This window comes from Phyllobates terribilis, unplaced genomic scaffold (assembly GCF_046119375.1).
Source record: "Phyllobates terribilis strain yellow unplaced genomic scaffold, ASM4611937v1 Scaffold_9__5_contigs__length_417890890, whole genome shotgun sequence".
NCBI classification, from domain to species: domain Eukaryota; kingdom Metazoa; phylum Chordata; class Amphibia; order Anura; family Dendrobatidae; genus Phyllobates; species Phyllobates terribilis.
In genome coordinates, this window is record NW_027362769.1 from 377,963,753 (window position 1) to 377,979,234 (window position 15,482).

General features: G+C 42.7%; 1 protein-coding gene across 2 annotated transcripts in view; it reads right to left on the reverse strand.

Moving 5' to 3' along the window:
* Positions 1–5,156: 5,156 nt before the first annotated feature.
* Positions 5,157–15,482, reverse strand: part of TEKT4 (tektin 4) — a 33,677-nt gene continuing 23,351 nt past the window's right edge. For both annotated transcript variants that reach the window (XM_073648438.1, XM_073648437.1), the window contains exons 5-6: positions 10,847–11,001; positions 5,157–5,424 (exon numbers count right to left, since the gene is read on the reverse strand). In XM_073648438.1, coding sequence (XP_073504539.1) covers positions 5,208–5,424; positions 10,847–11,001 — 372 coding nt within the window. In that variant the 3' untranslated portion in view covers positions 5,157–5,207. The remainder of the gene's footprint in view (positions 5,425–10,846; positions 11,002–15,482) is intronic.

A 15,482-nucleotide genomic window follows, 5' to 3' on the forward strand; every position in this document is an offset into this window, starting at 1 on the left:
GTACCCCGAGTGTCAGCGTCATTATCCTGTACCCCAAATGTCAGCGTCATTACCCTGTACCCCGAGTGTCAGTGTCATTATCCTGTACCCTGAGTGTCAGTGTCATTATCCTGTACCCCGAGTGTCATTATCCTGTACCCCAAGTGTCAGCGTCATTATCCTGTACCCCTAGTGTCAGCGTCATTATCCTGTACTCCAAGTGTCAGCGTCATTATCCTGTACCCCAAGTGTCAGCGTCATTATCCTGTACCCTGAGTGTCAGTGTCATTATCCTGTACCCCAAGTGTCAGCGTCATTACCCTGTACCCCAAGTGTCAGTGTCAGTATCCTGTACCCCGAGTGTCAGCGTCATTATCCTGTACCCCGAGTGTCAGTGTCAGTATCCTGTACCCCGAGTGTCAGCGTCATTATCCTGTACCCCGAGTATCAGTGTCATTATCCTGTACCCCAAGTGTCAGTGTCAGTATCCTGTACCCCGAGTGTCAGCGTCATTATCCTGTACCCCGAGTGTCAGTGTCAGTATCCTGTACCCCGAGTGTCATTATTCTGTACCCCAAGTGTCAGCGTCATTATCCTGTACCTCTAGTGTCAGCGTCATTACCCTGTACCCCAAGTGTCAGCGTCATTATCCTGTACCCCGAGTGTCATTATCCTGTACCCCGAGTGTCAGTGTCATTACCCTGTACCCCGAGTGTCAGCGTCATTATCCTGTACCCCGAGTGTCAGTGTCATTACCCTGTACCCCGAGTGTCAGCGTCATTATCCTGTACCCCGAGTGTCATTATCCTGTACCCCGAGTGTCAGTGTCATTACCCTGTACCCCGAGTGTCAGCGTCATTATCCTGTACCCCGAGTGTCAGTGTCATTACCCTGTACTCCGAGTGTCAGCGTCATTATCCTGTACCCCGAGTGTCATTATCCTGTACCCCGAGTGTCAGTGTCATTACCCTGTACCCCGAGTGTCAGCGTCATTATCCTGTACCCCGAGTGTCAGTGTCATTACCCTGTACCCCGAGTGTCAGCGTCATTACCCTGTACCCCGAGTGTCAGCGTCATTATCCTGTACCCCAAATGTCAGCGTCATTACCCTGTACCCCGAGTGTCAGTGTCATTATCCTGTACCCTGAGTGTCAGTGTCATTATCCTGTACCCCGAGTGTCATTATCCTGTACCCCAAGTGTCAGCGTCATTATCCTGTACCCCTAGTGTCAGCGTCATTATCCTGTACTCCAAGTGTCAGCGTCATTATCCTGTACCCCAAGTGTCAGCGTCATTATCCTGTACCCTGAGTGTCAGTGTCATTATCCTGTACCCCAAGTGTCAGCGTCATTACCCTGTACCCCAAGTGTCAGTGTCAGTATCCTGTACCCCGAGTGTCAGCGTCATTATCCTGTACCCCGAGTGTCAGTGTCAGTATCCTGTACCCCGAGTGTCAGCGTCATTATCCTGTACCCCGAGTGTCAGTGTCATTATCCTGTACCCCGAGTGTCAGTGTCATTATCCTGTACCCCGAGTGTCAGTGTCAGTATCCTGTACCCCGAGTGTCAGCGTCATTATCCTGTACCCCGAGTGTCAGTGTCAGTATCCTGTACCCCGAGTGTCAGTGTCAGTATCCTGTACCCCGAGTGTCAGCGTCATTATCTTGTACCCCGAGTGTCAGTGTCATTATCCTGTACCCCGAGTGTCAGCGTCATTATCCTGTACCCCGAGTGTCAGTGTCATTATCCTGTACCCCGAGTGTCAGTGTCATTATCCTGTACCCCGAGTGTCAGCGTCATTATCCTGTACACCGAGTGTCAGTGTCATTATTCTGTACCCCGAGTGTCAGTGTCATTATCCTGTACCACAAGCATCAGTGTCATTATCCTGTACCCCGAGTCTCAGTGTCTGCAGAGCTTATAATCGTACATACCTGGACCATCAGAATCAAACTTTCAGTGTTGTGGATGCAGTAGTGATGTCACATTGACAGCTCACGTCACCGCTGCAGCCAGTCACTGAGCTCAGCAGCTGAGCCACATGAAACGCTGCAAAGTGCTGAGCTTGGCGTTTAACCGCAGTGGTGACATGAGCTGTTAACGTGACATCACTGCTGCAGCCAAAACACTAACCCTCGAGCAGTGGCAGGGCGGTGGGGGGCTGCGTCGGACCCAGGGAGGGCGAGTACTTGTATTTGTTGTTTTACAGCATTTGGTCTCCACTTTCCAGAAAGTGTACAATCCCTTTAATTTAATTCTTGGCCACCCAGCAATGGTGCAGTCTGCCCCCTACTGGCACAAAGATATCCTACATGATTAACATTCACATTTGACACATCTGGTACCTGAAATTTTTGGAAAACCGCAGCCTTCACCCCAGTGTCAGTAACGTGACCTTCCCCTTACTGGATCTACATTTTGTCTTATCACTAATAACCGAGGACGTTTCAGAACTTTTCGCATCTCACCGAGGAAAACCTTGTGCTAATTGTATTGTAGATTTTTGTCTTTCAGTGCAGAGCGCCCCCGAGTGTCAGCGCTCACCGCACACCGAGGAGACGGTCACAGAGCTTCATCCGCAGCCAATGGTACATATGGGGGGAACGGACGATCATTCTCCTTCATCTTATCGTCTCCAGGGAAAATAAAAGCAATGTTCCAGCCTTTACTCATCATCCCGGAGACCTCCTGTCCCTCCTAAAGTATTGAGCCGCCCCCCTATGTGCTATACAGTGTGCAAAGTCTGTGGGGGCTCCCAGGTACAACAGGCATTAAAGACCTTATAGTGCACAAATGACAATATACAGGGCAGATATAATACCGCCATATGGTGCCACTAACATACTGACATACAGTGCAGATATAATACCGCCATATGGTGCCCCTAACATACTACCATACAGTGCAGATATAATACTGCCATATGGTGCCCCTAACATACTGCCATACAGTGCAGATATAATACTGTCATATGGTGCCCCTAAAATATTACCATACAGTGCAGATATAATACTGTCATATGGTGCCCCTAAAATATTGCCATACAGTGCAGATACAATATGGCTATATGGTGTCCTTAAAATACTGACATACGGTGCACATATTACACCGCCATATGGTGCCCCTACAATACTGCTTAAACTTAAACTGTCATGTAAGCAAGATATTGTTCCACCATTCATTGCCCTTAAAATACTGCCATTCAGTGCAGATAATTTACCACCATATGGTGCCCTTCAAATACTGTCATACAGTGCAGTTATTACACGGCTTAACAGTGCATTTCAAATACTGCCATATAGTGACCTTAAATACTGCTATACTGTACCCATATATTATTACCTAGCACAGTGGGCACCAGATGAAGTCTGCATTATACGGTTTACTCCAGGGGACCCCAAATCTAATAGAAACCTCCTGCCTTCCTGCTGGGTATATTGTACCAGTCTGAAGGAGCAGAGCTGCAGTGTAAAGAATGGGGATGGTGCAGCAAAGCAGCAGGCTGAGCCTGTGATGAGGCAGATGATCTCGGACCACCTACAGTTGAAACCAAAAGTTTACATACACTATATATATAAAGACACATATACATGTTTTTCTCAATATCTGACATGAAATCAGAATAAACCTTTCCCGTTTTAGGTCAATTAGGATTTTACCATAATGTTTAATATTTGCCAAATGCCAGAATAATGAGAGAGAGAGAATGTTTAAAGCATTTTTATTACTTATTGCAAAGTCCAAAGTTTCCATCCATTTCATTAGTATTTGGTCCCATTGCCCTTAAACTGAATGACTTGGGTCACACATTTGGGATTTCCTTCCACAAGCTTCTCACAATAGTTGGTGGAATTTGGGCCGATTCCTCCTGACAGAACTGGTGTAACTGATCCAGGTGTGTAGGTCGCCTTGCTCGGCGCTCGCAGCCTTTTCAGCTTTGCCCATAAATTTTCAATAGGATTGAGATCAGGGCTTTGTGATGGCCGCTCCAAAACATTGACTTTGTTACCCTTAAGCCACTTTGTTACCATTTTGGCAGTATGCTTCGGGTCATTGTCCATTTGGAAGACCCATTTCCGCCCAAGCTTTAACTTCCTGGCTGATGTCTTGAGATGTTGCTTCAGTATTGCCACATAATCTTCTTTTCTACTGGTGTCATCTATTTTGTGAAGTGCACCAGTCCTTCCTGCAAAACAACCCCACAACATGATGCTGCCACCCCCGTGTTTCACAGTTGGGATGGTGTTCTTAGGCTTCCAAGCTTCTCCCTTTTACCTCCAAACGTAACGATGGTCATTATGCCCAAAACATTCACTTTTAGTTTCATCAGACCACAGGACATGTCTCCAAAAATTAAGGTCTTTGTTCCTGTGTGCATTTGTAAACATTAATCTGGCTTTTTTATGTTTCTTTTGGAGTAATGGCTTCTTCCTGGCAGAGTGGCCTTTCAGCCCATGTTAATACAATACTCGTTTCACTGTGGATATTGACACAATCTTACCCGCTTCCGCCGTCATCTTCACAAGGTCTTTTGCTTTTGTCCTTGGGTTGATATGCGCATGTCAGACCAAAGCACGTTCACCTCTGGGACACAGAACCCGTCTCCTTCCTGAGCGGTATGATGGCTGGACATTCCCATCTTGTTTGTACTTGCGCATAATTGTTTGTACAGATGAACGAGGCACCTTCAGGTATCTTGAAATTGTACCCAAGGATGAGCCAGACTTGTGCAAGTCCACAATTCTCTTCCTGATATCTTGGCTGATTTCTTTACACTTTCCCATGTTGCCAAAAAAACTATCAGAAGTTTCAAAACACACAACATCATCATATGGGCAGTCCAGAATTGTTTAAAGGCATAGTAATCTCAGTGTATGTAAACTTTTGACTTTGCAGTAAGTAATAAAAATGCCTTAACACATTCTCTCTCTCTCTCATTATTCTGACATTTGGCAAATATTAAAAATTATGGTAATCCTAATTGACCTAGAACGGGAAAGGTTTATTCTGATTTCATGTCAGATATTGAGAAAAACCTGCAGATGTGTCTTTTTATATAGTGTATGGAAACTTCTGGTTTCAACTGTATATTCTGCATAGATATTGACTTTTCTATGACTTTTATGACCACATATGAAGATTTACTGTAAGACAAAGTCGCCACCATCAAACGTGAAGAAGGATTCCTCATTCTTTATTGATTCACAGAATATATCTTCTCCGCTGACTCTACTGATATCCGGAGAGCTTCATGACCACGGGGTATCGGGTGCGGAGGGTCATGCACTTCTCCCGATCAATGAAGAGAGTGTTGGACTTGTTGGTGATGTCCTTCTCCAGAGACATCCTGGTGTCCTCCAGGTTCCTCAGAGACTGCTCCGCCTCCTCGAGCTTCTGCTTCAGGAACTCCACTGACTCCGCCAGCTCCCCGACCTCACTGACCAACCTGGAGGAAGAAGCACCAGCAGATTACTACATGGTCCACAGATCAGACTCACCAATACCTGCACTGGGGATGTATAAGTCCTGCCTTCGAGGAACACCCCCGCCCACAATGGAATGACCACCTATGGGTGGGGCTTATATATCCCCTACCCCCTTTTGGCCCATGACATTATAAATTACAGGGACTATATCGGAAAATTAGGATAACATGACCCCTCCTGTATATAAGAACCATGTACTGTGCTCCACACAGAAGGTCTTGTGGGGTGTCCCCGGTATACAGCAGGTCTTGTGGGGTATCCCTGGTATACAGCGGGTCTTGTGGGGTGTCCCCGGTATATGGCGGGTCTTGTGGGGTGTTCCCGGTATACGGCAGGTCTTGTGGGGTGTTCCCGGTATACGGGGGGTCTTGTGGGGTGTTTCCTATATAAGGCAGGTCTTGTGGGATGTTCCCGGTATACAGCGGGTCTTGTGTGGTGTTCCCGGTAAACAGCGGGTCTTGTGTGGTGTTCCCGGTATTCAGCGGGTCTTGTGGGGTGTTCCCGGTATACAGCGGGTCTTGTGGGGTGTTCCCGGTATACAGCGGGTCTTGTGGGGTGTTCCCGGTATACAGCGGGTCTTGTGGGGTGTTCCCGGTATACAGCGGGTCTTGTGGGGTGTTCCTGGTATACAGCGGTTCTTGTGGGGTGTTCCCGGTATACAGCAGGTCTTGTTGGGTGTTCCCTGTATACGGCAGGTCTTGTGGGGTGTTCTCTATATACAGCGGGTCTTGTGGGGTGTTCCCGGTATACAGCGGGTTTTGTGGGGTGTTCCCGGTATACAGCGGGTCTTGGGTATTCCCTGTATATGGTGGGCCTTGTGGGGTGTTCCTGGTATACGGCAGGTCTTGTGGGGTGTTCCCGGTATACGGCAGGTCATGTGGGGTGTTCCTGGTATACAGCAGGTCTTGTGGGGTGTTCCCGGTATACAGCAGGTCTTGTTGGGTGTTCCCTGTATACGGCAGGTCTTGTGGGGTGTTCTCTATATACAGCGGGTCTTGTGGGGTGTTCCCGGTATACAGCGGGTCTTGGGTGTTCCCTGTATATGGTGGGCCTTGTGGGGTGTTCCTGGTATACGGCAGGTCTTGTGGGGTGTTCCCTGTATACGGCAGGTCTTGTGGGGTGTTCTCTATATACAGCGGGTCTTGTGGGGTGTTCCCGGTATACAGCGGGTTTTGTGGGGTGTTCCCGGTATACAGCGGGTCTTGTTGGGTGTTCCCTGTATACGGCAGGTCTTGTGGGGTGTTCTCTATATACAGCGAGTCTTGTGGGGTGTTCCCGGTATACAGCGGGTTTTGTGGGGTGTTCCCGGTATACAGCGGGTCTTGTTGGGTGTTCCCTGTATACGGCAGGTCTTGTGGGGTGTTCTCTATATACAGCGGGTCTTGTGGGGTGTTCTCTATATACAGCGGGTCTTGTGGGGTGCTCCCGGTATTCGGCAGGTCTTGTGGGGTGTTCCCGGTATACAGCATGTCTTATGGGGTGTTCCCGGTATACGGCAGGTCTTGATGGTCAGATGGGGGGGCTACGCTATATTTGGTATTAATGTTATGGCTGATGGTCATTATATCATACAGTGTCCTGGAGGCGGGTATGAGACATGTAATACTCCCATCCGCCCATCTACTCCCATCCGCCCATCTACTCCCATCCTCCCATCTACTCCCATCCTCCCATCTACTCCCATCCGCCCATCTACTCCCATCCTCCCATCTACTCCCATCCGCCCATCTCGCACAATAGCTGGTCAGGCCTCAGATGATGCTTCGGCCGGGGTCGGGGGATTTTCTCAGCCCCCACAAATAAGCAGTAAATTGCCGGCGTTTTCTTTTTCTGCTTCTCATCACGGAGCACAAAGAAGAGAAAATCTACCGCTGAGAACGAAGGACGAGACGGTCGGGGATTTCTAATCCGCGGCACCAGACACTCGCCTCACCGGTGCTACCGGCCCATCGCTTATGGGGCTTAACTCATGCAGTGCCCTGAGCCGGCATTAAGGGAACGGTCCCGTAATCAACATTTATCACTGCCCCACAGGATAAACGTATGATCTCTGGGGGTACGACACCGCTGGAAAACCCTCCAATCACAAGAAGGCGGGGGGCAAAAAGTCCCAGTGTAAAGCAGGTACTGAGCATGGGTGACAACAATTACATCCAGTCCTATGTAAGCGGGGGGCCACACGTGCTCAGTGCTGCCCCCATACACCATACATGATCATAGAAGTGACTGGCGTTGTGGTCACACAGGCACACTGCCGATCTATTCACACAGGGAACTGGACCCCCAATCTGTGATGACAACACTCAACTGCTTAACTACTCTAGCCCACCAGGGATACTGGTATCAACTCCTTTGTCACTGTAGACCACCAGGGATACTGACATTAACCTGTTTAATACCCTAGACCACCAGGGATACTGGCATTACCTTGTTTACTACCCTAGACCACCAGGGATACTGGCATTACCCTGTTTACTACCCTAGACCACCAGGGATACTGGCATTACCCTGTTTACTACCCTAGACCACCAGGAATACTGGTATCAACCCCTTCATCACTGTTGATCACAAGACTTTTACTACCTTCGGCCACCTGGGGTACTGGCATTAATCTCTTCCTACCCTAGACCATCAGGAACATTAATAACCCTTCATGGTACTGTGTCTACAATATACTAACCCAATATGGATATTGACAATGACCCTTTCACTACCCCAGACCACCATAAATGCTGTTATTAACTCCTTCAAAGAACTAAAAAAATACAACCCACGTGTCCGTATTAAATCACAGACAACGGATAATTTCTCTCCACCGTGACGGTGACTCTGGCGTCACTTTCGGTCATTACTCCTGTGATTCCTGAGACCATTTCTTGCCTTTCTCCTCCATCTGGACTATGACATATTATATAGCGGATCTCGCCCTCCGATATTAGGAGATCCGGCTTCTCTTGCCTCCAGGTAAGCGCTTTTCTCTGATGCTTAGATGGGAGCGGACTGACGATAATCCTCATTTATGTCGTGGCCGGCGTCGGCTTTCATGTCCACATTCCTCTTATTAGCGGCTTCCTGGTGTCGGATGATTTAGCATTTTGCCGTCATACTGATACCTTCTCCTCCCGGTCTTATCCGAGGGACGAGACTTCATTTTTTTTCCTGTGTGATCAAAGGAAGCGGCTCCATGAAGTGATCTCGGAGGACACGACGCCGGCGCTGATCCGTGACTCACCGCTCCGCCGAGCCTCAGAAGTGGGGTCTGACCGGAATGGACCGAGGCGGATTATTAACAGCAGCTTCATCAATCCTTAAACACTCGGGCCAAGAAGAATGAAATGGTTGGAATATTACTGAGGGATCAGCGACAGCCAGCGCAACGTAGAAAAACAGCGCCCCACCACAGATCTGCTGTCCAGACCTTAACTGACAGCTCGAGGCACTACAGGTTCAAGCAAGACCTGTCAGCTCAAAAACAAATGGGAGTCAAAGATAATGGCACAACCGTGCTACACCTGAGCCTTAGCTTCAATACCAGACACAACCCGTGGACAAAGGTGGCGCTGTGGGACCAACGATCCCGAGAAGAAGGCTCTGCAGTGCCCCTATTGAATGGAGCTATGATTCCCCAGGGTGTAGCACTGCTCCATTCATTGTCTAAATAGGACTGATGGAAATAACGGAGTCCCGGTGATCAAATCCCCAGCGATCAATGATCCACGTTGCTATGGGGGGGCCAACCCCTTTCACAGATCGGTCTATAACCTACGTTTTTTGCGTCCTCTGCATCATAAATTATTAGAACCTTCATCTAGTCAGTACCCACCTAGGTGCCATAACAGGAGAAGATCCTGATGATCTAGTGTCAATCCCAGAGGGAATCTCAGAAACAGAGAGCTCGGAGTGATATTCCTTATACCTACATTTATTGGAACTCACCTGCTAAGTTTTTATGGTTGTTTTCAAGGTAAATTCTTAGACCCTTCACTCAGTAGGCACCCAATTAGGAGCCATGACCAGGAGACCAGGTCATTATGAAGACTCCATCTAAGGTCAATCCCAGAGGGAATCTAAGAAACAGAGAGCTCGGAGTAATATTCCTTACACTTATCGCAACTCACCTGCTACGTTTTTGGGTTCTCTCCATAGTAAATTTTTTAAATTTTGATTGTCCAGTTGCCACCCAATTGGATACCATAACCAGAACGTGACCATCATGATGACTCCATCTAGTGTCAATCCCAGAGTGCAATGAGGAGCCATGACTGGGAGAAGGTCATTATGATAATTCCATCTAGTGTCAATCCCAGAGTGCAATGAGGAGCCATGACTGGGAGAAGGTCATTATGAATACTCCATCTAGTATCAATCCCAGAGTGCAATGAGGAGCCATGACTGGGAGAAGGTCATTATGATGACTCCATCTAGTGTCAATCCCAGAGCGCAATGAGGAGCCATGACTGGGAGAAGGTCATTATGATGACTCCATCTAGTGTCAATCCCAGAGCGCAATGAGGAGCCATGACTGGGAGAAGGTCATTATGAATACTCCATCTAGTGTCAATCCCAGAGTGCAATGAGGAGCCATGACTGGGAGAAGGTCATTATGAAGACTCCATCTAGTGTCAGTCCCTGAAGGAATCTCAGAAAGAGAGCCCGGAGTGATATACTCTACACTTACTGGAAATTGACCTAAGTTTCTGGGGTTCTCTACATAGTAGACTCTTCATCCAGTCTGTACCTAGTTAGGTGCCTTAACCAGGACATGAGTCCAATGATGACTCCATCTAGTGTCAATCCCAGAGGGAATCTCAGAAACAGAGAGGTTGGACTGATATTACTTATCCCTTTCATTTATTGGAACTCCCCTGCTAAGTTTTTTGGGTTCTCTACATAGTAAATTATTAGACCCTTCACCCAGTAGGCACCCAATGATGGGGAGAAGGTCATTATGAAGATTCCATCTAGTGTCAACTCCAGAGGGAATCGAAGAAATAGAGAGGTCGGAGCGATCTTGCTTATCCCCTACATTTAATGGAAGTCACCTGCTAGGTTTTTTGGGTTCTCTACATAGTAAATTATTAGACCCTTCATCCAGCCAGCACATAATTAGGTGCCATGACCAGGAGAAGATCCTAATGATGACTCCATCTAGTGTCAATCCCAGAGGGAATCTCAGACATAGAGGGGTCAGAGTGATATTCTCTACACTTACTCGAACTCACTTGCTAAGTTTTTCGGGTTCTCTACATAGTAAATTCTTAGACCCTTCACCCAGTCAGTAACCAGGACATGATCCTAATGATGACTCCATCTACTGTCAATCCCAGAGGGAACCTCAGACGCAGAGATGTCGGAGTGATATTGCCTATCCTCTACACTTACCGGAACTGTACGGGATCCCTGCAGAGCTCCACGTTGGGCCTGTAGGATCTCTGGTACAGCCGAGTCTGGGCGACTTTCATGGGCGCCTCCTTATCCTTTATAGCCTGCTTGAGAGCCGCGATATTGTTCTCCTGGTCTCCGATCTCCGTCAGGGTCTGCACAGAGAGAACATGAGATTACACTACATCTACATAATGAAGCGCTGGTCAGACACAGAACCTGGATAGATTTAATCTCTGCAATAACCGCGCTCTGGAGCCTCCGGAGGTGATCAAATATTTGCGAGGATATCATCGTGTATTGCCAGAAGGTCGAGCGCTGAATATCTGAGTGTATTTACACAGGGAATATGTGCGAAAAAGATCACTGCTGTTAAAGGTCCCGCCATAACATGGTATAAAAGGATGGACTTTAAGGGATTGTCCACTTTTTTGTTAGACGTTGTCCACTGATCATGGGGTATCCTGCTCCCAGTGATCAAAAGTGTTCAATTTTCCTGCACTGCGCCCACAGGACAAATGAAGTATTACACTTTTCTCACTGAACTGAAAGAGCTGTCTTTATAATGCACAAGTATCTGAGACCTTACAGAGAGAGATTTATTGGGTATCTCGGACTCCTTTGGAGTGGAGATCATCATCTGGGAGACTTACAGGTCGGGCAATGCTCCCTGGGAGAAGGAGAGTTGGAGCACTAGTGCCACCTATAGGGGCTATTAATGTCTGACCCTTTAAGGACCCTTCCCAGCTCTTCTCCTCCCAAAGTAAAAGACCTAAGTCCACAGACAGCTGTTTCAGGGGTCCAGTACAGAGCGGGGTGGCTAGGACTGAGGATCGGGGGCGTCCCAGTGATCGATCCCATGAGGTGACCACAGACCGCAGAGAACTACCATCACTTTATAAGCTGAAAATCCCCAACAAGTTCTCCCTCCTGCTTACAGGACCTCCAGAGTGGTGTGTCCCCTCCATGCGGGGCCCCTCGCTCGCTGTGTTGAGAGCCGTCCCCCTGAAGTCCTGCATACACGTAACTAGCTGATAAGGACCTTACACATCAGGGAGACACGAGCCGCCCCACGAGCCGCCCCACAAGCCGCCCCAGGGCCGCACACGACACCGCCAGGTCCCTCTAATGAACGAGTGTCAGCGGCCGGACGAGCCGCGCGACCACAGAGCGGAAAACAAGCAAGAGAAATAAACAGCGGCGCTCAGGGGCTAATCACCCGTCAGACGACTGCTGGCTGGGAACATTGTCATGGAAACCAAAGGGAAGTGCGACCCGGGGCGAGACGGGCGAGAGGGGCGATGGAAATACCGGGCAAATTAATTGTACTCACAAATCACAACATAACGCAGAGAAGAGCGGGTCACATAGATAGATAGATAGATAGATAGATAGATAGATAGATAATAGATAGATAATAGATAGATGATAGATAGATAATAGATAGATGATAGATAGATAGATAGATAATAGAGAGATAATAGATAGATGATAGATAGATAGATAATAGATAGATAGATAGATGATAGATAATAGAGAGATAATAGATAGATAATAGATAGATAATAGATGATAAATAGATAATAGATAGATGATAGATAATAGATAGATAATAGAGAGATAATAGATAGATAATAGATAATAGATAGATAATAGATAAATAGATAGATAATAGATAGATAATAGATAGATGATAGATAATAGATAGATAATAGATAAATAGATTGATAATAGATAGATGATAGATAATAGATAGATAATAGATGATAAATAGATAATAGATAGATAGATGATAGATAGATGATAGATAGATGATAGATAGATAATAGATAGATGATAGATAGATGATAGATAATAGATAGATGATAGATAGATGATAGATAATAGATAGATAATAGATAGATGATAGATAGATGATAGATAATAGATAGATAATAGATAGATGATAGATAGATAGATAGATAGATGATAGATAGATGATAGATAGATAATAGATAGATGATAGATAATAGATAGATGATAGATAATAGATAATAGATAGATGATAGATAGATGATAGATAGATAATAGATAGATAATAGATAGATAATAGATAATAGATAGATGATAGATAATAGATAGATGATAGATAGTTAGATAGATAATAGATAGATAGATAATAGATAGATGATAGATAATAGATAGATGATAGATAGTTAGATAGATAATAGATAGATAGATAATAGATAGATAGATAATAGATAGATAATAGATAGATAATAGATAGATGATAGATAGATAGATGATAGATAGATAGATAGAAAGATGATAGCTAATAGATAATAGATAGATAGATAATAGATAGATAATAGATAGAAAGATAGATAATAGATAGATGATAGATAGATAGATAATAGATAGATAATAGATAGATGATAGATAGATAGATAGCTAATACATAGATGATAGATAATAGATAGATGATAGATAATAGATAATAGATAGATGATAGATAGATAATAGATAGATAATAGATAGATAATAGATAGATAGATGATAGCTAATAGATAATAGATAGATAGATAATAGATAGATGATAGATAGATAATAGATAGATGATAGATAGAGGATAGATGGATGATAGATGATAGATAATAGATAATAGATAGATGATAGATAGATAGATGATAGATGATAGATAGATAATAGATAGATGATAGATATAGATAGATGATAGATAGATGATAGAGAGATGATAGATAGCAGATAGATAATAGATAATAGATAGATAATAGATAGATAGATAATAGATAATAGATATATAATAGATAGATGATAGATAGATAATAGATAGATAATAGATAGATGATAGATAGATAGATAGATAATAGATAATAGATAGATAATAGATAGATGATAGATAATAGATATATAATAGATAGATGATAGATGATAGATAATAGATAGATAATAGATAGATGATAGATAATAGATAGATGATAGATGATAGATAGATAATAGATAGATAATAGATAGATGATAGATAGATAATAGATAATAGATAGATAATAGATAGATGATAGATAGATAATAGATAGATGATAGATAATAGATAGATAATAGATAGATAATAGATAGATAATAGATAATAGATAGATAATAGATAGATAATAGATAGATAGATAACAGATAGATGATAGATAATAGATAGATAATAGATGATAGATAATAGATAGATGATAGATAATAGATAGATAATAGATAGATAGATAATAGATAGATAATAGATAGATAATAGATAATAGATAGATGATAGATAATAGATAGATGATAGATAATAGATAGATAATAGATAGATAGATAATAGATAGATAATAGATAGATAATAGATAATAGATAGATGATAGATAATAGATAGATGATAGATAATAGATAGATAATAGATAATAGATAGATGATAGATAATAGATAGATAATAGATAATAGATAGATAATAGATAGATAGATAACAGATAGATGATAGATAATAGATAGATGATAGATAGATAATAGATGATAGATAATAGATAGATGATAGATAATAGATAGATAATAGATAGATAGATAATAGATAGATAATAGATAGATGATAGATAATAGATAGATAATAGATAGATAATAGATAGATAATAGATAGATGATAGATAGATAATAGATAATAGATAGATGATAGATAATAGATAGATAATAGATAGATGATAGATAATAGATAGATAATAGATAGATGATAGATAGATAATAGATAGATGATAGATAATAGATAGATAATAGATAGATGATAGATAATAGATAGATAATAGATAGATAGATGATAATAGAGAGATAATAGATAGATAATAGATAGATAATAGATAGATAATAGATAATAGATAGATGATAGATAATAGATAGATAATAGATAGATAATAGATAGATAATAGATAGATGATAGATAATAGATAGATAATAGATAGATAATAGATAGATGATAGATATAGATAGATGATAGATAGATGATAGAGAGATGATAGATAGCAGATAGATAATAGATAATAGATAGATAGATGATAGATAATAGATAGATAATAGATAGATAATAGATAGATGATAGATAGATAGATAATAGATAGATAATAGATAGATGATAGATAATAGATAGATGATAGATAATAGATAGATAATAGATAGATAGATAATAGATAGATAATAGATAGATGATAGATAATAGATAGATGATAGATAATAGATAGATAATAGATAGATGATAGATAGATGATAGATAGATGATAGATAATAGATAGATAGATAATAGATAGATGATAGATAGATAATAGATAGATAATAGATAATAGATAGATGATAGATAGATAATAGATAGATGATAGATAATAGATAGATAATAGATAATAGATAGATAATAGATAGATGATAGATAATAGATAGATGATAGATAGATAATAGATAGATAATAGATAGATAATAGATGATAGATAGATAGATAATAGATAGATGATAGATAATAGATAGATAATAGATAGATAATAGATAGATGATAGATAATAGATAGATAATAGATAGATAGATAATAGATAGATAATAGATATATGATAGATAATAGATAGATAATAGATAATAGATA